The sequence below is a fragment of the Thalassophryne amazonica genome, chromosome 9 (assembly GCF_902500255.1).
Source record: "Thalassophryne amazonica chromosome 9, fThaAma1.1, whole genome shotgun sequence".
In the NCBI taxonomy this organism is placed as follows: domain Eukaryota; kingdom Metazoa; phylum Chordata; class Actinopteri; order Batrachoidiformes; family Batrachoididae; genus Thalassophryne; species Thalassophryne amazonica.
This window is the reverse complement of record NC_047111.1, coordinates 81,340,757-81,366,411: the sequence shown is the minus strand read 5'-3', so window position 1 is coordinate 81,366,411 and position 25,655 is coordinate 81,340,757. Positions and strand designations below refer to the sequence as shown.

Below are 25,655 nucleotides of genomic sequence, written 5' to 3'. Positions count from 1 at the left end.
AGTATTAGCTATACTTTGTTTTAAAGTAATGCACTAATTGTGAAGGTTTGATTGACAGACACGCATGCCAAAAGGCATTATGGGAAAATGAGTTTTCTGTCATCAGTGGTTGGTCGATTTATTTATATGTAAAAACCAACACAAGTTACTGTAACATGTGTTTGTTTTTTACAAATGAATCCATATTTGTAAATGTCATATTCATTTGTAAGAAAATAGGCAATTTGAAACTGAAAATTCTGTGATCATTCAGCATGTAACGAATATGTGGCAGTTGGTATTCACACTGTCATCCAGTAGATGTCAGTGTGAATACCACTTGTTTCTACAAGCATTGTAGCTTTGTCAATGGCTGGCATTGGTATTCACACTGCACAGAACTTGACTTCTGTGTTTTTGGTATATTCTTTTTCCTTATTTTTGCATACTTTGCACAGTTCTGTGACCATTCCTTTGCCGATGTAGCATTGAAAATTTTCTCATCATTGGAATAATAAAGGATTATTTTGAGGAAACTATTCTCTGGTCTGAAGATTGAACTTTGGTGTAAATGTCAGGCGTCCTGTTGGAAGGATACCAGGCATTGCTAATCACCTAGCCAATACCATCCCTACATTGAGGCTTGGTGGTGGCAACAACTGGAAGACTAGTTAGGATTGAAGGAAAGATAAATGCAGCAATATACAGAGACATCCTGGATGAAAACCTGATCCAGAGTGCTGTACCTCAGACTGAGGCAACTGTTCATCTTTCAGCAGGACAAGGATCCTAATCACACAGCCACAATATTAAAGATGTGGCTTCAGGACAACTCTGAATGTCCTCGAATGGCCCAGCCAGCGCCCACACCTGAATCAGATTGCACATCTATGGAGAGATCTGAAAAAGGTTGCGCACGGACGCTCCCCATCCAACCTGATGGAGCTTGAGAAGTGCTGCAAAGAGGAATGGGCAAAACTGCCCAAAGATAGATGCACCAAGCTTGTGGCATTGTATTCAAGAAAATTTGAAGCTGTAATTGCTGCCAAAGGTGCATCAACAAAGTATTGAACAGAGGATGTGAATACGTATGTACATGTAACGTCTTAGTTTTTATCTTTTTAAAAAAATTTACAGAAATCTCCTATTCACATTGTCATTATGGGTTGCTTTGTGTAGAAGTTTAAGGGGAACAAATTTATTCCATTTTGGAATAAGGCTGTGCTGTGGATACTTTCTGGATGCACAGTGGAGTCCATCTCAGATCATGTTTAACTGCAACATCAGTTGCAGTTAAACATTATCCCAACTGCAAATGTCATTGTGAAAATATAATTATCATTGCCCTAATCTTAAAAATGTGTTACTTAGCTGTCAAGTTTAGCATGAACAAGAACCTAGAAGGGATGCAAGTACTTGAATATGTGAAAGCATGTAATTCTGTCCAAAGTGTTAACTTCGGACATTTAAGTTCACAAAGTATGATTCCAATCTTTCACCTGAGAGTCATGTGGGTGACGTTGGTAAAAGGTGATTCAGTAGTAACATATGTTTCAATCTTGATGTGTAACTAACTCCAGGACATATCAGAAAGATTTCTGCTTGGAATTAATGTAGACCGTGTTCAGCTTCAGAGCAAAAAGCCTTTAAAACAAACAAACAAAAAAACACACACTAGGTCAGTCTCTTGTAGGTGACTTTGGATCTGTTTTTAGAGTTGAATGAAGCTGTTGCTCAGAGCCACAATACCTGTCGGGATGTCTGAGTACATATTAACCCCTGGCAGACTTTAATAATGGTAGAACCCGCAGCCGCACACTGCTGGTTAGTTTACTAACAGAATTTTGACCCACCCTTAAAGGTTCATGTGTTTAGAATGTGTGACAAGCTGGACAGTGAGTTTTGGGGTAAACTAAAGCGGCATTTGAATTTGCTGAAAAGGAGGCAGAAATCTGATCTGTGCACACAGTCTGTACGGTGTGCATATTCTGTCTGCTGTCTTTCTGATCCGATACTGCACTGTTTTTGTTTGTTTTGTTTTTTTTCCCCCATTATTCCTCCTCTTATGGGATGTAATTAATTGGTCAGTTGCCTTTGTACTGTGTAATTCTATTTTGTGCTTTAGTGTTTTGTTAGTTTTGCCACATTCGTCCAAACCAGTGCTTACTGCTTTACCCATTTGCCAAAATGTCTTTACCTCCCCTGTGTGCCCGTCTCTAGTCCTTCCTTGCTGCGCTCTGGCTTCAGATCAGCTCTGATCTGTTGCTTGCAGTAAAAACTCCAATCTGCATTAAAGACAGAGTGGAGAAGCTACAGTGTCACTCATGGAGCACACCTAACAAGGATCAAAATGGTTGTCTGTGTGGGTGTTTTTTTTTTTTATACACAATAGCTGCATTAAGTGTACATTACTAGAACACGTATTGGACTGATTCAGGCCTATCCTTACAGCAGTAACCTTGGTTAGTGTTCCTGCATCTTTATTGCTGAGCTGTTCAGTACACTGTAGTGTGTGTGTATATATAAACTGTATACCACTGCTTCTCAGTCCTGGCCTATGGGAACTACAGCACTGCATATTTTCCATTTTTCTCATCTGCTCAAGACAGATTAGTTCAACCAGGTTGATTGGTTGAACAATGGAAGACTCCTGATTGGCGAAGGGAGGACTATAGATCTGCAGTACTTGGAATCCCAAGGGCTTGGATTGGGGAACCACACTCTATATGCTATGAAGTAACTCTCAACCAGGTGTCTTGTATCTAATCTTTTCAACTACACATAATCAAATGATAGGACTATAATGAATCAGAACTGTCTTTTTGAGGCACGTTATTCAGACAACTAGCACAATGGACTGAAGTAGTACCTCCTATAGGTTCTGAGGTACCATTGGTGCTAGTGCGTATTCCTAGATTCTGTAGAGTGAAGCAGATGGGAGTCAGACTCCCCCTGGACAACACGTGTATCCACTACAGGTTACTTCCCCAGCTAAGGCCCTTACGGGCTACAGCTGGCTGGACTGGTATCTTGTTGAGATGATGGCTATGGAATTTTTGTCTGAATCAAATCGTTTTAAAAAGTTGAACTTTTCAGTTTCTGTTACACAAATATGTGGTTCCCCCTCCCAAATCAGATCTCTGAAATTATGTGCTGTGTGGACTGTATTTGTCAAAAGAAATAAAATTATTTTTAGGTGAGAGCGGAAAACTTGGAGCCACTTTCTCAGTTCTGGGATTCTCTGTCAGCACTGAATAACACACTAACATGATTTTCTTCTTCTGTCCCAGGGGAAAGCTATGTTTGTGCATCAGAGAACTTCTACAAGAAAGTTGACTACACAAAGAACGTCAATCCCAACTGGTCCGTGAATGTAAAGGCTTCAGCTAACCAGAAGAACATGCAGTCCCTGGCTGCCAAAGCCGCCAGTGAGCCCAGAGAGACCAAGGACTTTGTCCGACCCAAGCTGGTCACTGTGATGCGCAGCGGTGTGAAGCCGCGCAAAGCTGTGCGTGTGCTGCTCAACAAGAAAACTGCACACTCGTTTGAGCAGGTGCTCACTGACATCACAGAGGCCATCAAACTTGAAAGTGGAGTGGTCAAGAGGATCTACACACTTGATGGAAAGCAGGTATGTCTGACTGTCAGCCGCTGCTGAGGGAAACGGTCATATGTACCGCTGCAAACTGAGGATCAGCCAAAGACTACCTCTTTGTCTGCACCACAGTATTTGTTTAAAGCTGGACAGGACTCTCTGTTCCAGGAATACATGAAACAAAAGTGGTACTGTGTGTAAGCAAAGCCATAGAACAATAAAATCTGTGGCTAGGTTTCGGAATGGTTCATTTAGTCCTCTACCCACAACCACAATGGTATCACCAGGATCAAAGGAAAACAGGAAACTAGATTTTGTCTTGTGTTTTAGCATTTTTAAGCACACTATAGCGTTGTTTCATTTCCTTTAATGTGGACACAGTGGGTGGAGGACAGTCTTATTGTCTGTTAGCTGTTGCCCTGAGTCAAAGGCGATGCAGCAAATCCCATGAGAACAAACTTTATACAGACCTTCATTGTTTAGTCTGTGTTCTTAAATATGTTCGTCTGGTTGTATAGGTAATATTGTCAATCAGCCTTTGCTGTGGGCTTAGTTTTAGATGTGGTATTTCTAAGACCATTTGTCACAGAATGGTTCAAAAGTCACAGGTTCTACCATCAATCTGGTGTGGCGTTGAGTGAGTGTAGTTATGCCCACACCCTGTGCTGCTGTTTAATCTGTCCACTTATACACACCTGCTGCTGGTTGTTCTCTTGACAAAAATTTTGTATGGTCATTCCTGTTAAAAAATGGTGAGATTATGGATAATTAAAAACCTGCAAGTTTATTTACAGACAAATGCATAATGTTTTCTCTTAGGATTGTTTTGACTAACCAGGTTCTTAAAAGCCACATTTATTAAAGTATCAAATTTTAAACTGCAAAAGTATTTGGAACCTTTGTAGCGCTCTTTCGTTGGCTTCTACATATACTGTATTAAACTTGGTATATTTCATATTGCTGTTAATTTCATAATATTAAATGTCTGAATTTTACTCAAGTAATTCAGCAATACAACACTGTAAATGCACACCTGCTGCTGGTTGTTTTCTTGACAAAAACTTTGTAGCAGAATATTCTATGTAACCGTATGTGGAACATTTAGCCGTTTCAACACCATACAAAGCTTAATGAAACACTGTCCCATCTGTAGAAACAGTGATGATCTCAGAACTTGTTCAGTCAGCAGACTTTGGGGTTTACTGGCCAGAGAGCAGTCATCTTTTGGACTTGCTGTCATTTATCATGCTTTCACATGTGCTGTAGTATTTTCGGCATTCAACAACTTCAGTGAATGTCGTCACTGACATTGATCAGGAGTTTCAGATTTTTTTTCCTTCTAATTTTGTATTGCATTTCACATCAGTAAACTGTAGAACATGAAACACTACAAACGATCACAGTAACTAGAGAAGTCGCAAATATTAAAATTAAATTCATACCTATAATTTTTAATGATCACAAGATCAGCCCCAAACAATCTTAAAATCATATTTCAGTTTAAGTGGCAAAAAAAGATTTAGTTTAACGTTTGAAAGACAAGCTACATATCTAATTTGGGTAGAAAGATCGTTCCATAACGGAACACTATGAAAATGACCTACACCGCACTAACTGTTTAGTGACCTTGGGGACACAAGGCAGACTCGGATTTCAGAAGGTGAAGATACACTGTAAAGGTTGGAGACTGTGGCTTGTGACTACAGGATGCTCATTTTGGTCCACTGTGAGGCAGAAAACTCCCTAAATGTCCCTGACACACCTGCCAAGAGTACTGGCTGGTGTGGGCTCTCATTATATTCTTAATTTGAGCGAAGCGTTTGAGTTTCTAAATGTGAACAATGTCATGATTTACTAGGGAAATGATGGGCTAAAAGTTCAAGAAGGAAGTTCATCTGTTCAATCTTCCAACCAGGTCATCACTATAGGTAACAGTTACTTCAGGTGTTGAGCACCTGCAGTTTGTGTCTATGCTTGTACAATATTGGACTCATTGTAAAGCACTTTGAACATCTGCTTGACACAGCAATAGCTGTATAAATGCATTCCATTTGCCCCTGATGTTGCATTAAAATGGTGCATTTGATTTTCAGACTTTTAAACATGGAAACCAAAATGCATTTTAAGCAGAGTTCATTAACTATAACATATCTGAAGAAACAAACTACTTCCAACCTCCCCAGATTAGGCATCTTAAGATAGATCTTTAACATACAAGTGTACGAGTATACCTCTGGTGTCACAAATGGTGGCAGAAAGGTAATATATCTTAACAGTTGTGAAATTGTAGATTTTTTTTTTTTATGCTTGGCACAAAGTTCAAATTAAGGTTAATGATCTCAGTTAATGCATGTTTGACATTTGAAAGTGTTATGAGGACATGAATAAAAGTAGCCTCCTGATTTGTTCACCAGTTGGAATTGTAACCGGCGTTAGACCTAGGGGTATCTGGGCCAGCAACATGTGATACACAGGCTAAGGAGCACTGTGGATCTGTGGTGCCCTGGCTCTACGCACACTGTGGATCAATGAGGAGAGACAGCAAATTAATGTCCTTGTCAAGCCAGCGCCATTTATTTCTGATTCTTAACAAAAAAATTTCCTTTTATCCAAACTCTCAACATAACTCTAACAGAAAAACAGGATCTCATTTTCAATGCGGGTCAATAAATTGTATTATATGCATGAGAAAGATGCATCAATGTTCATTAAAAAAGTGAATCCTGTGCAAACAAAATATAAACTGCAAAAGCTGCATAAATAAAAGATGGAGAATTAGAAAAATAAATTAAATTGAATCACTGAAACAGGTTAGTGATAACCAAAATAACAAATTTGTAATAAAAAGAAACTTTTTGGACATAGCTGCATCACAACTCTTGTGCTAATGCTTCTAATTCAGCTTAAACATTCACAGTATTTTCCACTGGCAATATGTGCAACATCGTGACAGCAGCTTAACAACAGAAACAGTGCCAATGCTACTCTCCGAGAGAGTCCACGGTGAACTCACCTCTGCACACTGGAAACAATAACTTATTTTTACTAACCTGTACATACATCTACCTGTCTCAAATCATCAATATGAGATCAAAGGATTTCATTTATAACCTTGTTCTACTGCATGAGACATGCAAACGAGCATGTCGGCTAATAATAGCTCTCAGCAGATACACTTCATTAACTACACAACTAAACGCTATATATCTGTTAGTCATCCTAACACACAGGAAAGTTGTTTCTCAGTCATTCACGTTTGTGTGACTATAAACTGAGTTTAGAGGGTGTTTTTACAGTACCTGTGGATCAATGAGGAGAGACAGCAAATTAATGTCCTTGTCAAGCCAGCGCCATTTATTTCTGATTCGCACCAGGTAAGGCCTGAGAAGAAATAGCTCTGTCTGATCCACAGGAGCAAACAAGCGCCATCTACTGATTTGGTGGAGTAGAATCCACAAATCTGTGATGTGTTCAAGTCACTCTGCTAGAGTAGTTCTTTACAGTATTATCTCCAAAAAAAATAAGAGGGGGGTTTGCTTCATAATAAAAACTGTCTGTAGCATTTTCAACCTATTACACTCTCCCCTGCTTTAAGAGATGTCTCCGGACATCTAGAACCAAATTAACTCCAGAAAGTCAAGAGTCAAGGAAATCAGAACTTCAAAGTAACGTCTTTCGCAATTGTACAAGCGAATGTCTTAAGTCAAGGTCTATAGTATCACAGGTCTAACATGCCCATACCAGTGGGTAATAACAGGGTTCGGGAATAGCTGGGTAATATGGCATGGGGTAAGGGACACAGGCAAACATCAGGTTTGCTCCAGGGCTGGTAGGAGGGTTGTCCAGGGTAGCCATGTGAGTATTTCTCGAGGTTTTGTTGCTTGGGTTGACCTTCTCACAGGCAGCACTTTCTCTCCCAATGGCTCCGTAACAGGCACACTCTTTTCAACCTGCTCCTCTGTACCTACATCCTCCATAGTGTCATCCCTTCCTGGTTCCTGCTGTAGCTCCTCAGCTGATGGTGTGGCAGACGGCATCTGCACCGCAACTGGCTCAGGTTCAGGTGGCTGCTGCATTTGCGCTGTCTCAGTTACCGGTCTCGTTGGTTGAAACTCTGGAGCTACCGCACTGAGTTCACTGTGTGGATTTGACTGAGGTACGGGAGGTCTGACTCTCTCCCTATGATACACAGGTATGGTCCTGAGACAATAGGGGTAGTCTTCCTCTTCATCAGAGTTTTCAGACTCCTGTTCCACTGTCTTTCTGTCTTTTATCTCAGTGTGGTTTTTTTTTGTATTTTTTTGGCTGCCCGCTGACTTTTCTCATCTTGTTCCAAGGGTAAGTCATTAACAAGTAACAGAAGGTTACGATACAGGACACAGAGGTTCTGGTCTCCTGTTTGACTGAACCTTGTACACAGGTCCATCTCCAATCCTTTCAACAACATGATGAATTCCCTTTTCCCAATAAGCTCGAAGTTTCCCTGGCCCACCCCTCTGACAGATTTCTGACCAGTACCCGATCTCCTGGCTGCAGCACAATGCCTTTAACATGCCAATCATAGGACTTTTTTCCTTTAGCTGAGGACTTTTCACTATTTTCTGAGGCAATCTTGTATGCCTCCTGCATACGAGAAGCCCATTTCTGTGGATACTGTTGTCTGGACTGTGACTCTTGTTCAAGTTTGAGATCAAAGAGCAAATCAACAGGCAAGCGTGGGGCTCTTCCATACAGGAGAAAGAATGGTGAATAGCCTGTTCCCTCATGTCTTGTGCAGTTGTATGCATGGACTATGTGGGGCAAGTGGTCTTTCCACTCAGCCTTTTTCTGCTCTGGTAGAGTTCGCAGCATCTGTAGAAGGGTCCTGTTCAGACGCTCAACAGGGTTCCCCTGTGGGTGATAGGAGGTAGTTCGAGAGTGGGCAATTCCAGCCAGCTGCTGGAGTCTCTGGAAAAGGCTGTTCTCAAATTCCCGCCCCTGATCATGATGTAGCTTTTCAGGGTACCCAAAGCGTGGGATAAAGTCATAGAAAATCTTTTCAGTTGCTGTTCTGCCTGACTTGTTCTTAGTCGGGTAGGCGTGTGCAAAACGAGTAAAGTGATCTACCAAGACTAAGATATATTCATAGCCACCTTTACTTGGTTCAAGGTCAATCAATCAATTTATTTATATAGCGCCAAATCACAACAAACAGTTGCCCCAAGGCGCTTTATATTGTAAGGCAAGGCCATTACGTAAAAACCCAACAGTCAAAACAACCCCCTGTGAGCAAGCACTTGGCGACAGTGGGAAGGAAAAACTCCCTTTTAACAGGAAGAAACCTCCAGCAGAACCAGGCTCAGGGAGGGGCAGTCTTCTGCTGGGACTGGTTGGGGCTGAGGGAGAGAACCAGGAAAAAGACATGCTGTGGAGGGAAGCAGAGATCGATCATTAATGATTAAATGCAGAGTGGTGCATACAGAGCAAAAGGAGAAAGAAACACTCAGTGCATCATGGGAACCCCCCAGCAGTCTAAGTTTATAGCAACATAACTAAGGGATGGTTCAGGGTCACCTGATCCAGCCCTAACTATAAGCTTTAGCAAAAAGGAAAGTTTTAAGCCTAATCTTAAAAGTAGAGAGGCTGTCTGTCTCCCTGATCTGAATTGGGAGCTGGTTCCACAGGAGAGGAGCCTGAAAGCTGAAGGCTCTGCCTCCCATTCTACTCTTACAAACCCTAGGAACTACAAGTAAGCCTGCAGTCTGAGAGCGAAGCGCTCTATTGGGGTGATATGGTACTATGAGGTCCCTAAGATAAGATGGGACCTGATTATTCAAATCCTTATAAGTAAGAAGAAGAATTTTAAATTCTATTCTAGAATTAACAGGAAGCCAATGAAGAGGCCAATATGGGTGAGATATGCTCTCTCCTTCTAGTCTCCGTTAGTACTCTAGCTGCAGCATTTTGAATTAACTGAAGGCTTTTCAGGGAACTTTTAGGACAACTTGATAATAATGAATTACAATAGTCCAGCCTAGAGGAAATAAATGCATGAATTAGTTTTTCAGCATCACTCTGAGACAAGACCTTTCTAATTTTAGAGATATTGCGTAACTTCAGTTTTATCTGAGTTTAAAAGCAGGAAATTAGAGGTCATCCATGTCTTTATGTCTGTAAGACAATCCTGCAGTTTAGCTAATTGGTGTGTGTCCTCTGGCTTCATGGATAGATAAAGCTGGGTATCATCTGCGTAACAATGAAAATTTAAGCAATGCCGTCTAATAATACTGCCTAAGGAAAGCATGTATAAAGTGAATAAAATTGGTCCTAGCACAGAACCTTGTGGAACTCCATAATTAACCTTAGTCTGTGAAGATTTCCCATTTACATGAACAAATTGTAATCTATTAGATAAATATGATTTAAACCACCGCAGCGCAGTGCCTTTAATACCTATGTCATGCTCTAATCTCTGTAATAAAATTTTATGGTCAACAGTATCAAAAGCAGCACTGAGGTCTAACAGAACAAGCACAGAGATGAGTCCACTGTCTGAGGCCATAAGATCATTTGTAACCTTCACTAATGCTGTTTCTGTACTATGATGAATTCTAAACCCTGACTGAAACTCTTCAAATAGACCATTCCTCTGCAGATGATCAGTTAGCTGTTTTACAACTACCCTTTCAAGAATTTTTGAGAGAAAAGGAAGGTTGGAGATTGGCCTATAATTAGCTAAGATGGCTGGGTCAAGTGATGGCTTTTTAAGTAATGGTTTAATTACTGCCACCTTAAAAGCCTGTGGTACATAGCCAACTAATAATGATAGATTGATCATATTTAAGATCAAAGCATTAAATAATGGTAGGGCTTCCTTGAGCAGCCTGGTAGGAATGGGGTCTAATAGACATGTTGATGGTTTGGATGAAGTAACTAATGAAAATAACTCAGACAGAACAATCAGAGAGAAAAAGTCTAACCAAATACCGGCATCACTGAAAGCAGCCAAAGATAACGATACGTCTTTGGGATGGTTGAGTAATTTTTTTTCTCTAATAGTTAAAATTTTATTAGCAAAGAGTCATGAAGTCATTACTAGTTAATGGAATACTCGGCTCAATAGAGCTCTGACTCTTTGTCAGCCTGGCTACAGTGCTGAAAAGAAACCTGGGGGGGTTCTTATTTTCTTCAATTAGTGATGAGTAGTAAGATGTCCTAGCTTTACGGAGGGCTTTTTTATAGAGCAACAGACTCTTTTTCCAGGCTAAGTGAAGATCTTCTAAATTAGTGAGACACCATTTCCTCTCCAACTTACGGGTTATCTGCTTTAAGCTGCGAGTTTGTGAGTTATACCACGGAGTCAGGCACTTCTGATTTAAAGCTTTCTTTTTCAGAGGGAGTTTTCAGGGAATACTGTTAAGTCTTCAATTTCCATACCATAAGTCAGAACAAGATCTAAGATATGATTAAAGTGGTGGGTGGACTCATTTACATTTTGAGCAAAGCCAGTTGAGTCTAATAGATTAAATGCAGTGTTGAGGCTGTCATTCTCAGCATCTGTGTGGATGTTAAAATCACCCACTATAATTATCTGAGCTAAGCACTAAGTCAGACAAAAGGTCTGAAAATTCACAGAGAAACTCACAGTAACGACCAGGTGGACGATAGATAATAACAAATAAAACTGGTTTTTGGGACTTCCAATTTGGATGGACAAGACTAAAAGTCAAGCTTTCAAATTAATTAAAGCTCTGTCTGGGTTTTTGATTAATTAATAAACTGGAATGGAAGATTGCTGCTAATCCTCCGCCTCGTCCCGTGCTACGAGCATTCTGGCAGTTAGTGTGACTCGGGTGTTGACTCATTTAAACTAACACATTCATCCTGCTGTAACCAGGTTTCTGTAAGGCAGAATAAATCAATATGTTGATCAATTATTATATCATTTACTAACAGGGACTTAGAAGAGAGAGACCTGATGTTTAATAGACCACATTTAACTGTTTTAGTCTGTGGTGCAGTTGAAGGTGCTATTTTTTTTTCTTTTTGAATTTTTATGCTTAAGGTGGAGATAGTCAACAGAGATAAGCTCAAAAGGGGCACTGGTTGTTATAGAACCCATTGGTGCTCTCTGTGGGATGCTTGGTCATTTCTGTTTAACACACGGGCATTGTCTTCAATTTCATGCTGCATAAAAGGCCGATAAAACCTTTCTCGAGCCAAATGAATAACCTTATCTGCGCCAACATGCCCCATGTCATCATGCAGGTGTTTCAGAACAGTCAACTTCAGTTTACTGGGGAGAACCAACTGTTTCCTTTGCCCTGTCTGCCTGTAAAGTATTCCTTTGTCAAGTGTGAGTCTGTTCCATTCATGTACTAGTCTGCGTGTCTCCCGTCCCATTCGTCTCTTATCTTTATCATTTGGACACCATCCACTTTTTTTTAGGTTTATCACCTCACAGATAGGAGCATCTCCCTTTTGAGCTGCTCGAACACTTTCTGGAGTGATAACCGGAGTGCCTTCATGAGGTATTTCATCTGCACCAGCATGCAGTTGCAATGCGGCTACCCATGGCACATCACTGTCTCTTTGAGCGTTGTCCCCCTGCCAGATGGCTGAGACTACATCTGGGGGCATTATTTCAGTGTACTCATGCAGGTGGTCATGACGTTGCACTGGATATCGTGACAGGGTGTCAGCATCTGTGTTTGACTTGCCTGGCCGATATCTGATGGTGAAATGGAAATCGGCTAACTCACCCACCCACCTCAATACATAAACAAGGGGATTGTTATCTGTGTATACAGTGAAGGTGGGTGCATAATAGAGGTAATCTCTAAATTTATCACAGATTGCCCACTTTAGGGCAAGGAACTCAAGCTTGCTAGAATGGAGATGGTAGTTCTTTTCAGCAGGCGAGAGTGTCCTTGAACCATAAGCGATGACACGGAGTTGGTTCCCCTGTTGCTGATAGAGCACAGCCCCCAGACCTTCATTTGAGGCATCAGTGTGCACAACAAAGGGCAAATTGAAGTCTGGGTACGCTAAGATGGGTGGACTGGTTAGCATGTCAACAAGGCGCGATACCACTGCACTGTGTTCTGGTGTCCATTGGACAGGGACTTTAGACGAGAGCTGGCCCCCTTTTGTGCCCTTAAGCTTGGTCTTGTTAGCTCGAGCTCAGGTAGATGTCTGGCAAGACTCACCTGGACTTTCTATGAGCTTAAACAGTGGCCTGGCTATCCTAGAAAAGTCCTGTATGAATGTCCTATAATAGCCTAGAAACCCTAGGAGGGCTCTGACCTCTCCTACATTCTTTGGCTCTCTGTCCTTTAAATGATGAACTGCCTCAAGGTCTTTAGGGTCTATCTGAACACCTTCACTGGTCACTAGACACCCTACATACCTGATCTGCCTTTTGAAGAGTTCACATTTTTTGGGGCGTAATTTCACACCATGCTCTCTCAGACGGCAGAGTACCCGCCTCAAGTCATCAACGTGGTCGTGAAAGGTCTTTGAAAAACAGAGCACGTCATCCAAGTAGGGGGAGCAACACTCATCCCTTAGGCCATCAAGGACTCCCTCCATACAACGTTGAAATGCCGCCGGGGCGTTGGTAAGGCCGAATGGGAGGCGCACCCACTCGTATAGCCCCCAAGGAGTGGTTAAGGCAGTCACATGTCTGGAGCTCTCATCAACAAAGCCCTGATGGTAAGCACTACCTTGATCGAGTATTGAGAACCACGAGTACCCCCCGAGGTTATCCAGCAGATCTTGGATGCGTGGGAGAGGGTGGCGGTCGGGGACAGTTTTGTTGTTCACACCCTGGAAGTCAACACACAGGCGTAAGCTCTGGTCCTTTTTTCTGACACAGACCACTGGAGATGAGTAGGGTGAGGTGGACTTTGTGATCCAGCCCTGACGGAGCAGGTTTTGGACATATTCCTTTACCTCTTTGTACAAAGGCTTGGGGACTGAATTGTAAGATGTTTGGACTGGAGTTTCATCCTTTAAGTGAATTTTCAGTTGCAAATTTGGAATGCAGCCAATATCAGAATCATCCTGAGCAAACACATCTGATTCCTCATACAACATGTCTCTGACAATCTTTTGTTCATCCTCTTCCAAATGTGACACATTGACAGGTGGGTACCATTTTTGTTTTGCCATGTTTTTGATGTCAGGTTTATCATTTCTTTTACCCTGCCTGTCTGTACTTTGTTGAGCTGAGTTTACAGTGGGATGGTAAATGGGCTCTGAATCACCGGGCAAACAGTTAACTGGTTTCACCTCAGTAACCTCCACCAATGTACCTAGAGCTATTCTCTTGGGGAGGTAGATATCATGTTTTGTAGGGTTCTGAACAGGGATTTTAACAGTTTTCGTTGACCCACTGGGAACATCCACTAAAGCAGGAAATGGCTCTAGTCCCTCAGGACAGTTACTCACTACATTGGGTTGAAAAAGCATTGCACCACACCTTGGCCATTCTCTGACTCTACATTTAACCTCATAAATCTGCCCTGCTGGAATAGTTACACCTCTCTTCCGAGTTCTGAGGCTACACACAGGAGTCATCTCATCAGGGGTCAAAATCTGAACACCAGAAACGAGAGCGTCCACTGCACTGTCATTGATACTTAAAGCTTCCTTGAGTAAAGCAGAAATGTCAGTCTCACGTCTGTTCTTTGTGTGATTCAATTATCTCAGCTATGACATTACTGCCTAGGAGAGGACAGTTAAAGTTTTGACTGATTAGTAAGGGTACTTGTATGGTGACATGTCCATGACTCTTGCTACAGAGCTGAAGTTCAACATCTGCCCACCCGTCAAAGGGAACATCTGTGCCATTAGCTGCAGTAATCTCCAACGGTCGGTCAGACAGTAGGGATTCAAGCGGATTAATTTGGACATGAAGTGTTTCTTCTAACCAGGCTCTTCCCACCATAGTCACTTGAACCCCTGAGTCAAGTAACATCTGGAAAGGGACTCCATCAACAGCACATGAAACCATACATCGGTTCCCTATCAGTTGCGCTAGACGTTTCTTTGGTTGTGGTTGACATGGTGTATTTACCCTTTTAGGGTCGGCTGTTTTTGAGTGGCTAGCCGGTGCTGGGGGCCCACTGGCTATTGCGGTCACTGGCTGCCCCTTTCCAGTGACCTCACCCCGTTTCCCGACATCTTTTGCAGACAACCAATGGCACGATGTCCGGCTTGACCACAAGCAAAACAGTGAGGGCAATTCACCTTGCTCTGCTGTACACAGTCACTGCACCTGACCCGGGTCTCAGCTGTTGGTACTGGAGGATGAGCCACTGGTTTGCAGAGGTTCACAGGTGTCATGTTGTCAAAAGGTTTCACCATCTGGGCCAGATGTTTGGTCAGTGAGGACACCTGTGCAGTCAGTTCTTTAATAGCGGTACGATTAGCCTGTAGCTCAGTGTCAACTTTAATCTGCTTAGCTGGGTCACTACTGTCAAGCTGAGCTGTACTTACAGTCACTGGTCGAGTTTTAGCTACGGTACCAAGACGTTTCAGTCTTTCTGCCTCCTCACTAGTAGACTTGGTGATTTGGTTTGAGAAAATCATCAGTAACCTGTACCTCTGTAAGAAGGGGTTTGAGATCATGTCGAACATGAGTGCTTTTCTCATTTAACCCTTGGTAAAGCGTGTGGAGAAAGGTATCCTGAACAAGCTTTTTGTCATAGCTAAACTCAGCATCAGGCTGTTGTGACTTAAAGAGAACACGCTGTTTCAAACCCATTGTCCTGTACAAAAACTGCTGTGGGCTCTCTTTGTCTTGCTGTTTAGCATTACTTAACTCTTGAAAGAGTTCTGTACTGTTTTTGTCCCTGATGTGTGCGCGAAGAAACCGCTTAAGTTCATTCACAGTTAAGCCACCTTTGAGTTAACATTTCCCTGAATGCACCAGGTTTTACGATCCTAATCACAGTACGAATTACTTCCGACTCAGTAAAACCTTCTTGTAACCCTTCATCCATTTGTTGGCAAAGGTTACTGTAAGACATATCTGAACCAACATCAGTGATTTGTCCACCATGCAACTTAAACTCTGCGTGGGAGCAGAGCTGTAACATCATTCAACCTCAATACCTGGTCTCCGATACTGGAAGACTGACTCACTCTACCAAGGGAAGCGCCAATGACACCTGCTGTGGGTGACTTGACTGATGCTGTGGAAGAGGGATACGTAGGTGGCACACTGCTGCTCCTTCTTGCAAGTGATGGAAGCGAGTGAGGGTCCCTGTCCCCTTCAGCTGGACACACATCTCGGTCAGGCAGTGAGGGTGGCAGAATGGGAGTGTCACTGTTCAAATTCAATGAAGGGATGGGAATATCTACAGCTGGTGTTGCTGGAGGTTGGTCGGAATGGTTGTAGTCAGGGGGAGGTGGAGTGGAACATTCCTGTAGATTGGTCATCACAGCTCCTGTTGCAGGGGGCATACCCTGACTGGCTTCAACTTCTCCGGTGTCGGTGGTAAGCAGGTCACTCAGCATGTCATCCAGGAGAAGGAGTTGGGCCATGCCTTCATCCTCCAGGGTTTTCAACTTATCACTTCGTAGGTAGTCAATGATCAGGTCATACAGCTCTGGTTCACTCAGGTGATCCACGCTGCGCGCTACACCGCCATCAACTGAACTTGCAACTGTCATTAAGTGACTTATACTCAAGCCAGAAAGTCTCTTTTGGATATTGTAGATCAGCATTCGCCGTGGTGTGACAGTGGACATGGTGACGCAGGTGGCCTCAGCTCTCTGGATGACGTACTGGAATACAGCCTTCCCTGAAGCTTTGGACAGGAGTTTCACACCGTCTTGGCACTCACTTCACCCAGCTGTGATGCTAGATCATCCCGGACGAGCCCCCAAAATGTAACCGGCGTCAGACCTAGGGGTATCTGGGCCGGCAACATGTGATACACAAGCTAAGGAGCAATGTGGATCTGTGGTGCACTGGCTCTACGCACACAATGGATCACTGTGGATCAATGAGGAGAGACAGCAAATTGTCCTTGTCAAGCCAGCGCCATTTATTTCTGATTCTTAACAAATATTTCCTTTTATTCAAACTCTCAACTCACATAACAGAAAAACAGGATCTCATTTTCAATGCGGGTCAATAAATTGTATTATATGCATGAGAAAGATGCATCAATGTTAATTTAAAAAAGTGAATCCTGTGCAAACAAAATATAAACTGCAAAAGCTGCGTAAATAAAAGATGGAGAATTAGAAAAATAAATTAAATTGAATCACTGAAACAGGTTAGTGATAGCCAAAATAACAAATTTGTAATAAAAAGAAACTTTTTGGACATAGCTGTATCACAACTCTTGTGCTAATGCTTCTAATTCAGCTTAAACATTCACAGTATTTTCCACTGGCAATATGTGCAACATCGTGACAGCAGCTTAACAATATAAACAGTGCCAATGCTACTCTCCAAGAGAGAGTCCACGGTGAACTCACCTCTGCACACTGGAAACAATAACTTATTTTTACTAACCTGTACATACATCTACCTGTCTCAAATCATCAATATGAGATCAAACGATTTCATTTATAACCTTGTTCTACTGCATGAGACATGCAAACTAGCATGTCGGCTAATAATGGCTCTCGGCAGATACACTTCATTAACGACACAACTATCAATCAATCAATTTTTTTATATAGCGCCAAATCACAACAAACAGTTGCCCCAAGGCGCTTTATATTGTAAGGCAAGGCCATACAATAATGTAAAACCCCAACGGTCAAAACGACCCCCTGTGAGCAAGCACTTGGCTACAGTGGGAAGGAAAAACTCCCTTTTAACAGGAAGAAACCTCCAGCAGAACCAGGCTCAGGGAGGGGCAGTCTTCTGCTGAGACTGGTTGGGGCTGAGGGAGAGAACCAGGAAAAAGACATGCTGTGGAGGGGAGCAGAGATCGATCACTAATGATTAAATGCAGAGTGGTGCATACAGAGCAAAAAGAGAAAGAAACAGTGCATCATGGGAACCCCCCAGCAGTCTACGTCTATAGCAGCATAACTAAGGGATGGTTCAGGGTCACCTGATCCAGCCCTAACTATAAGCTTTAGCAAAAAGGAAAGTTTTAAGCCTAATCTTAAAAGTAGAGAGGGTGTCTGTCTCCCTGATCTGAATTGGGAGCTGGTTCCACAGGAGAGGAGCCTGAAAGCTGAAGGCTCTGCCTCCCATTCTACTCTTACAAACCCTAGGAACTACAAGTAAGCCTGCAGTCTGAGAGCGAAGCGCTCTATTGGGGTGATATGGTACTAAGAGGTCCCTAAGATAAGATGGGACCTGATTATTCAAAACCTTATAAGTAAGAAGAAGAATTTTAAATTCTATTCTAGAATTAACAGGAAGCCAATGAAGAGAGGCCAATATGGGTGAGATATGCTCTCTCCTTCTAGTCCCCGTCAGTACTCTAGCTGCAGTATTTTGAATTAACTGAAGGCTTTTTAGGGAACTTTTAGGACAACCTGATAATAATGAATTACAATAGTCCAGCCTAGAGGAAATAAATGCATGAATTAGTTTTTCAGCATCACTCTGAGACAAGACCTTTCTGATTTTAGAGATATTGCGTAAATGCAAAAAAGCAGTCCTACATATTTGTTTAATATGCGCTTTGAATGACATATCCTGATCAAAAATGACTCCAAGATTTCTCACAGTATTACTAGAGGTCAGGGTAATGCCATCCAGAGTAAGGATCTGGTTAGACACCATGTTTCTAAGATTTGTGGGGCCAAGTACAATAACTTCAGTTTTATCTGAGTTTAAAAGCAGGAAATTAGAGGTCATCCATGTCTTTATGTCTGTAAGACAATCCTGCAGTTTAGCTAATTGGTGTGTGTCCTCTGGCTTCATGGATAGATAAAGCTGGGTATCATCTGCGTAACAGTAAAAATTTAAGCAATACCGTCTAATAATACTGCCTAAGGGAAGCATGTATAAAGTGAATAAAATTGGTCCTAGCACAGAACCTTGTGGAACTCCATAATTAACTTTAGTCTGTGAAGAAGATTCCCCATTTACATGAACAAATTGTAATCTATTAGACAAATATGATTCAAACCACCGCAGTGCAGTGCCTTTAATACCTATGGCATGCTCTAATCTCTGTAATATTTTATGGTCAACAGTATCAAAAGCAGCACTGAGGTCTAACAGAACAAGCACAGAGATGAGTCCACTGTCCGAGGCCATAAGAAGATCATTTGTAACCTTCACTAATGCTGTTTCTGTACTATGATGAATTCTAAAACCTGACTGAAACTCTTCAAATAGACCATTCCTCTGCAGATGATCAGTTAGCTGTTTTACAACTACCCTTTCAAGATTTTTTGAGAGAAAAGGAAGGTTGGAGATTGGCCTATAATTAGCTAAGATAGCTGGGTCAAGTGATGGCTTTTTAAGTAATGGTTTAATTACTGCCACCTTAAAAGCCTGTGGTACATAGCCAACTAACAAAGATAGATTGATCATATTTAAGATCGAAGCATTAAATAATGGTAGGGCTTCCTTGAGCAGCCTGGTAGGAATGGGGTCTAATAAACATGTTGATGGTTTGGATGAAGTAACTAATGAAAATAACTCAGACAGAACAATCGGAGAGAAAGAGTCTAACCAAATACCGGCATCACTGAAAGCAGCCAAAGATAACGATACGTCTTTGGGATGGTTATGAGTCATTTTTTCTCTAATAGTTAAAATTTTGTTAGCAAAGAAAGTCATGAAGTCATTACTAGTTAAAGTTAATGGAATACTCAGCTCAATAGAGCTCTGACTCTTTGTCAGCCTGGCTACAGTGCTGAAAAGAAACCTGGGGTTGTTCTTATTTTCTTCAATTAGTGATGAGTAGAAAGATGTCCTAGCTTTACGGAGGGCTTTTTTATAGAGCAACAGACTCTTTTTCCAGGCTAAGTGAAGATCTTCTAAATTAGTGAGACGCCATTTCCTCTCCAACTTACGGGTTATCTGCTTTAAGCTACGAGTTTGTGAGTTATACCACGGAGTCAGGCACTTCTGATTTAAAGCTCTCTTTTTCAGAGGAGCTACAGCATCCAAAGTTGTCTTCAATGAGGATGTAAAACTATTGACGAGATACTCTATCTCACTCACAGAGTTTAGGTAGCTACTCTGCACTGTGTTGGTATATGGCATTAGAGAACATAAAGAAGGAATCATATCCTTAAACCTAGTTACAGCGCTTTCTGAAAGACTTCTAGTGTAATGAAACTTATTCCCCACTGCTGGGTAGTCCATCAGAGTAAATGTAAATGTATTAGAAATGATCAGACAGAAGGGAGTTTTCAGGGAATACTGTTAAGTCTTCTATTTCCATACCATAAGTCAGAACAAGATCTAAGATATGATTAAAGTGGTGGGTGGACTCATTTACTTTTTGAGCAAAGCCAATAGAGTCTAATAATAGATTAAATGCAGTGTTGAGGCTGTCATTCTCAGCATCTGTGTGGATGTTAAAATCGCCCACTATAATTATCTTATCTGAGCTAAGCACTAAGTCAGACAAAAGGTCTGAAAATTCACAGAGAAACTCACAGTAACGACCAGGTGGACGATAGATAATAACAAATAAAACTGGTTTTTGGGACTTCCAATTTGGATGGACAAGACTAAGATTCAAGCTTTCAAATGAATTAAAGCTCTGTCTGGGTTTTTGATTGATTAATAAGCTGGAATGGAAGATTGCTGCTAATCCTCCGCCCCGGCCCGTGCTACGAGCATTCTGACAGTTAGTGTGACTCGGGGGTGTTGACTCATTTAAACTAACATATTCATCCTGCTGTAGCCAGGTTTCTGTAAGGCAGAATAAATCAATATGTTGATCAATTATATCATTTACCAACAGGGACTTAGAAGAGAGAGACCTAATGTTTAACAGACCACATTTAACTGTTTTAGTCTGTGGTGCAGTTGAAGGTGCTATATTATTTTTTCTTTTTGAATTTTTATGCTTAAATAGATTTTTGCTGGTTATTGGTAGTCTGGGAGCAGGCACCGTCTCTACGGGGATGGGGTAATGAGGGGATGGCAGGGGGAGAGAAGCTGCAGAGAGGTGTGTAAGACTACAACTCTGCTTCCTGGTCCCAACCCTGGATAGTCACGGTTTGGAGGATTTAAGAAAATTGGCCAGATTTCTAGAAATGAGAGCTGCTCCATCCAAAGTGGGATGGATGCCGTCTCTCCTAACAAGACCAGGTTTTCCCCAGAAGCTTTGCCAATTATCTATGAAGCCCACCTCATTTTTTTGGACACCACTCAGACAGCCAGCAATTCAAGGAGAACATGTGGCTAAACGCTATATATCTATTACAGTCATCCTAACACACAGGAAAGTGGTTTCTCAGTCATTCACGTTTGTGTGAATATAAACTGAGTTTAGAGGGTGTTTTTATAGTACCTGTGGATCAATGAGGAGAGACAGCAAATTAATGTCCTTGTCAAGCCAGCGCCATTTATTTCTGATTCACGCCAGGTAAGGCCTGAGAAGAAATAGCTCTGTCTGATCCACAGGAGCAAACAAGCGCCATCTACTGATTTGGAGTCGAATCCACGAATCTGTGATGCGTTCAAGTCACTCTGCTAGAGTAGTTCTTTACAGTATTATCTCCAAAAAAAATAAGATGGGGGTTTGCTTCATAATAAAAACTGTCTGTAGCATTTTCAACCTATTACAGAATTCTTTTTTTCAGAAGCAGCATCTAGGAATAGACAGACAGTTGTTGTTTTTTTTTTTTTTACTTTTTGTGGGCATGTTCTTTAATGCCACATTCAGACCGCACGACACACGACGCAACAAATTCGCGTCTCTCGCCTGACGATGGATGCACCACCATCGCCGGGGGGTTGATCTTTCGCTGCGAAAATTCGCCCCAATGCATTATCAAATAGGAGCTTCCATTCCGCTCGCCATCAAGTCAACATGAACATTGATCACACGGAGCGAGTTGCTGTGCTCTATATGTTGTGGAAAGCTGACAAACGTTGCCAGCGGCGCCGTCCGTGGGTTCACAACATCCTCATGAGACGTTCCCAATTTGGGGAGTTTCATCATCTGCTGCAAGAGCTGCGTCTGGGTGACGGCCACTTTCAGCGGTACTTCCGACTCTCCAGGACCCAGTTTGAGGACCTCCTGTCCCGTTTGCGCACGCGCACATGTGAACAATTTATAAGGGGAAAAAAAAAACTGGCTGCCGCTGCAGTTCCTCGCTCTCCTCTCCAACTCTGTCATAATTGTTATAAACAATGATGCCGGTAACGCGTTACTCTAATCTGACCACTTTTTTTAGTAACGAGTAATGTAACGCGTTAATCTTTCCAAATCAGATTAAAGTTACTTCTCCAAGTCACTGTGCGTTACTATTATTTTTGCATTGTGGGTCGACAGCAGCATTAAACTTGGTCCATGGGCAGGGGGTCGGGGTTCGACTGCCCTGCCCACTTTAAGCGAGCTGTGAGCTTTTCATCCGCGGTTTTCTACAGCAGCTACAACTCGTCCTCACCTCTTAAAGTGCGGTGACAACAGCACACCTGCACTGAGATTTACAAAGACATTTTTATGCTTTTTTTTTTTCTCCTTTATTTAGAATTCTGAGCTGAGCCGCTCCGATTCTGCTGCTAAAAACAGCTGATCCTCCGACATGTCAACAACTAACACTCTACTTTCCACTCAAATGCACCTAAACTCTCTTTGAGGAGCACATGATGTGAAAACGCAATAAAACTTTCTTACCTGTAAATTTGGTCATGTTTTCTGCATAAATAAATGTTATCCATTCTTTGTGCTCGGATGCCAAAGCAGGGGCGAATCCAGATGGAATGGGTGCGTGGGGCAAGGATGTGGCCCCCCCACAACACCCCTAGATTAAAGGTCCAGTTTTGATGGCTTTTTTGTTTACGAGAACTACTAATACGACTTAAAATAATAATTTGGACAAGTAAAATGTTTAGAGAGAATTTAAATGTTAGAAAAATGTTAGAAAGAATTCAATAGTTACATTTATAAACAATGTAGCTTAGAAATGGCAAGTTTTACTGTTACAGTGCTGTCAACAGTTAAATATGAGGTCAAGAAAGACGCTTTATTTTACTTTTTATAAAACAAGTATTTATTTTCATTGAAGTCAAGAAAGGGTGACTATAAAGTGAGTTTTGGCAAAACAGGTATCATTGTCATGTTGAGGTGGCAGAGGGTTGTTGTCGGCAGCTGGGAAAAGTAACTAAAAAGTAACTAGTAATCTGTTACTTTTTCAAAGAGTAATCAGTAATTGGATTACTTTTTCAAAGTAACTGGCAACACTGGTTATAAACCAGTCACCACTGGTTTTATTATATATCTGTGTAGTTAAAATGATCTCACAGACGATTCGTTCGCGCACGCACGTGGGAAAAAACTGGCGGCTGGTGCTCGCTCTCCCCTCCAACTCTGTCATAATTGTTATAAACCAGTCACCATTTGTTTTATTATACACCTGTAGTTAAAATCTTCAGGGACGATTCATTCGCACGCGCACGTAAAAAAAACAAAACAAAAAAAAAAACACGGCCGCTGCTGCTCGCTCTCCCCTCAAACTCTGTCATAATTGTGAAATGAAGGACAAAAGGGACACAAGTCCTGCTCACAGGCTGGCTGCCAGAGACAGGACATGTCCACATCAAGTATAAACACCAGACATCTCCATGTCACTACAACCCCTGGCAAAAATTATGGAATCACCGGCCTCGGAGGATGTTCATTCAGTTGTTTAATTTGGTAGAAAAAAAGCAGACCACAGACATGACACAAAACTAAAGTCATTTCAAATGGCAACTTTCTGGCTTTAAGAAACAGTAAGAAATCAGGAAAAAAAATTGTGGCAGTCAGTAACGGTTACTTTTTTAGACCAAGCAGAGGGAAAAAAATATGGAATCACTCAATTCTGAGGAAAAAATTATGGAATCACCCTGTAAATTTTCATCCCCAAAACTAACACCTGCATCAAATCAGATCTGCTTGTTAGTCTGCATCTAAAAAGGAGTGATCACACCTTGGAGAGCTGTTGCACCAAGTGGACTGACATGAATCATGGCTCCAACACGAGAGATGTCAATTGAAACAAAGGAGAGGATTATCAAACTCTTAAGAGGGTAAATCATCATGCGATGTTGGTTGTTCACAGTCAGCTGTGTCTAAACTCTGGACCAAATACAAACATGGGAAGGTTGTTAAAGGCAAACATACTGGTAGACCAAGGAAGACATCAAAGCGTCAAGACAGAAAACTTAAAGCAATATGTCTCAAAAATTGAAAATGCACAACAAAACAAATGAGGAACAAATGGGAGGAAACTGGAGTCAATGTCCCGTGACCGAACTGTAAGAAACCGCCTAAACGAAATGGGATTTACATACAGAAAAGCTAAACGAAAGCCATTATTAACACCTAAACAGAAAAAAAAAACAAGGTTACAATGGGCTAAGGAAAAGCAATCGTGGACTGTGGATGACTGAATGAAAGTCATATTCAGTGATGAATCTCAAATCAGCATTGGGCAAGGTGATGATGCTGGAACTTTTGTTTGGTGCCGTTCCAATGAGATTTATAAAGATGACTGCCTGAAGAGAACATGTAAATTTCCAGTCATTGATGATATGGGGCTGCATGTCAGGTAAAGCACTGTTGAGATGGCTGTCATTACATCATCAATAAATGCACAAGTTTACGTTGATATTTTGGACACTTTTCTTATCCCATCAATTGAAAGGATGTTTGGGGATGATATCATTTTTCAAGATAATGCATCTTGCCATAGAGCAAAAACTGTGAAAACATTCCTTGCAAAAAGACACATTGGGTCCATGTCATGGCCTGCAAATAGTCCAGATCTTAATCCAATTGAAAATCTTTGGAAGTTGAAGAAAATGGTCCATGACAAGGCTCCAACCTGCAAAGCTGATCTGGCAACAGCAATTAGAGAAAGTTGGAGCCAGATTGAGGAAGAGTACTGTTTGTCACTCATTAAGGCCATGCCTCAGACTGCAAGCTGTTATAAAAGCCAGAGAAAGAAATACTAGTGATGTATTGGGGCCTTCTTTTGTTTTTCATGATTCCATAATTTTTTTTCCTCAGAATTGAGTGATTCCATATTTTTTTTTCCGTCTGCTTGGTCTAAAAAAGTAACCGTTACTGACTACCACAATTTTTTTTTTCCTGATTTCTAATAGTGTTTCTTAAAGCCAGAAAGTTGCCATTTGCAATGACTTTAGTTTTGTGTCATGTCTGTGATCTGCTTTTTTTTTTTTTTTTTTTCTATAAAATTAAACTGAATGAACATCCTCCGAGGCCAGTGATTCCATAATTTTTGCCAGGGGTTGTACATATCCAGTCCCTGATTGGTCATCGCAACAAAAAAGTTGAGATTTTTCAACTTGGGGAGGAGGGCAACGCGATGTGATATTGCACCACAAACACACCAGTCGCTTCATTTGTGTCTGTTGCGTGGCTTGAACTTTTGTGGTGCCGCAACGTGTCTTTCCATAGGGATTACATGGCAACCTGTCACTCGCGTCGAGTGCGGTGTGAACGTGGCATAAGAACTACCTTGTCAGTGAGCACCTCTGTCCAGTGACTTCATGACCTAATAAGCACTTCCCAAGCATTGTCCGATCTCAGGCACAGGACCCAGAGACCCGTTACTCTCTATAGAAGCAGTGGTGGGCACAGCAGTAACAGCTATTCAGCTAACTGAAAAGTTATCTTTTATAACGCTAAACAGATAAACCACCAAAAAAAATGTATCGGAAGCTACAGCTAAGCGTCATTACCCTTGACAGCATACAGAGGTTCACTGTGAGGCAGACGTCTTGAAAAGGACAGCAGGTTTGACTTATGGTTTTGATGTATAAATGAAATTAATCCAGATAGAATAACTACATCAATGTCAACTCTTAAAATGTACTAAATGAAAACATAACGCATCTGTTAATTTTAAAATAATGCACTAGTTCTGAAGATTTGACCATTGACACACAGAAGTCCACACAGATGGTATATTTTGG

At 41.6% G+C, this 25,655-nt stretch overlaps 1 protein-coding gene across 1 annotated transcript in view; it reads left to right on the top strand.

Annotated features, from left to right (window-relative positions):
- Window positions 1–25,655, top strand: part of LOC117517507 (neuronal migration protein doublecortin-like) — a 62,362-nt gene that overhangs the window by 5,660 nt on the left and 31,047 nt on the right. The window contains exon 3 of the mRNA XM_034178537.1: window positions 3,270–3,610. Within this exon, the coding sequence (XP_034034428.1) occupies window positions 3,270–3,610 (341 nt within the window). The remainder of the gene's footprint in view (window positions 1–3,269; window positions 3,611–25,655) is intronic.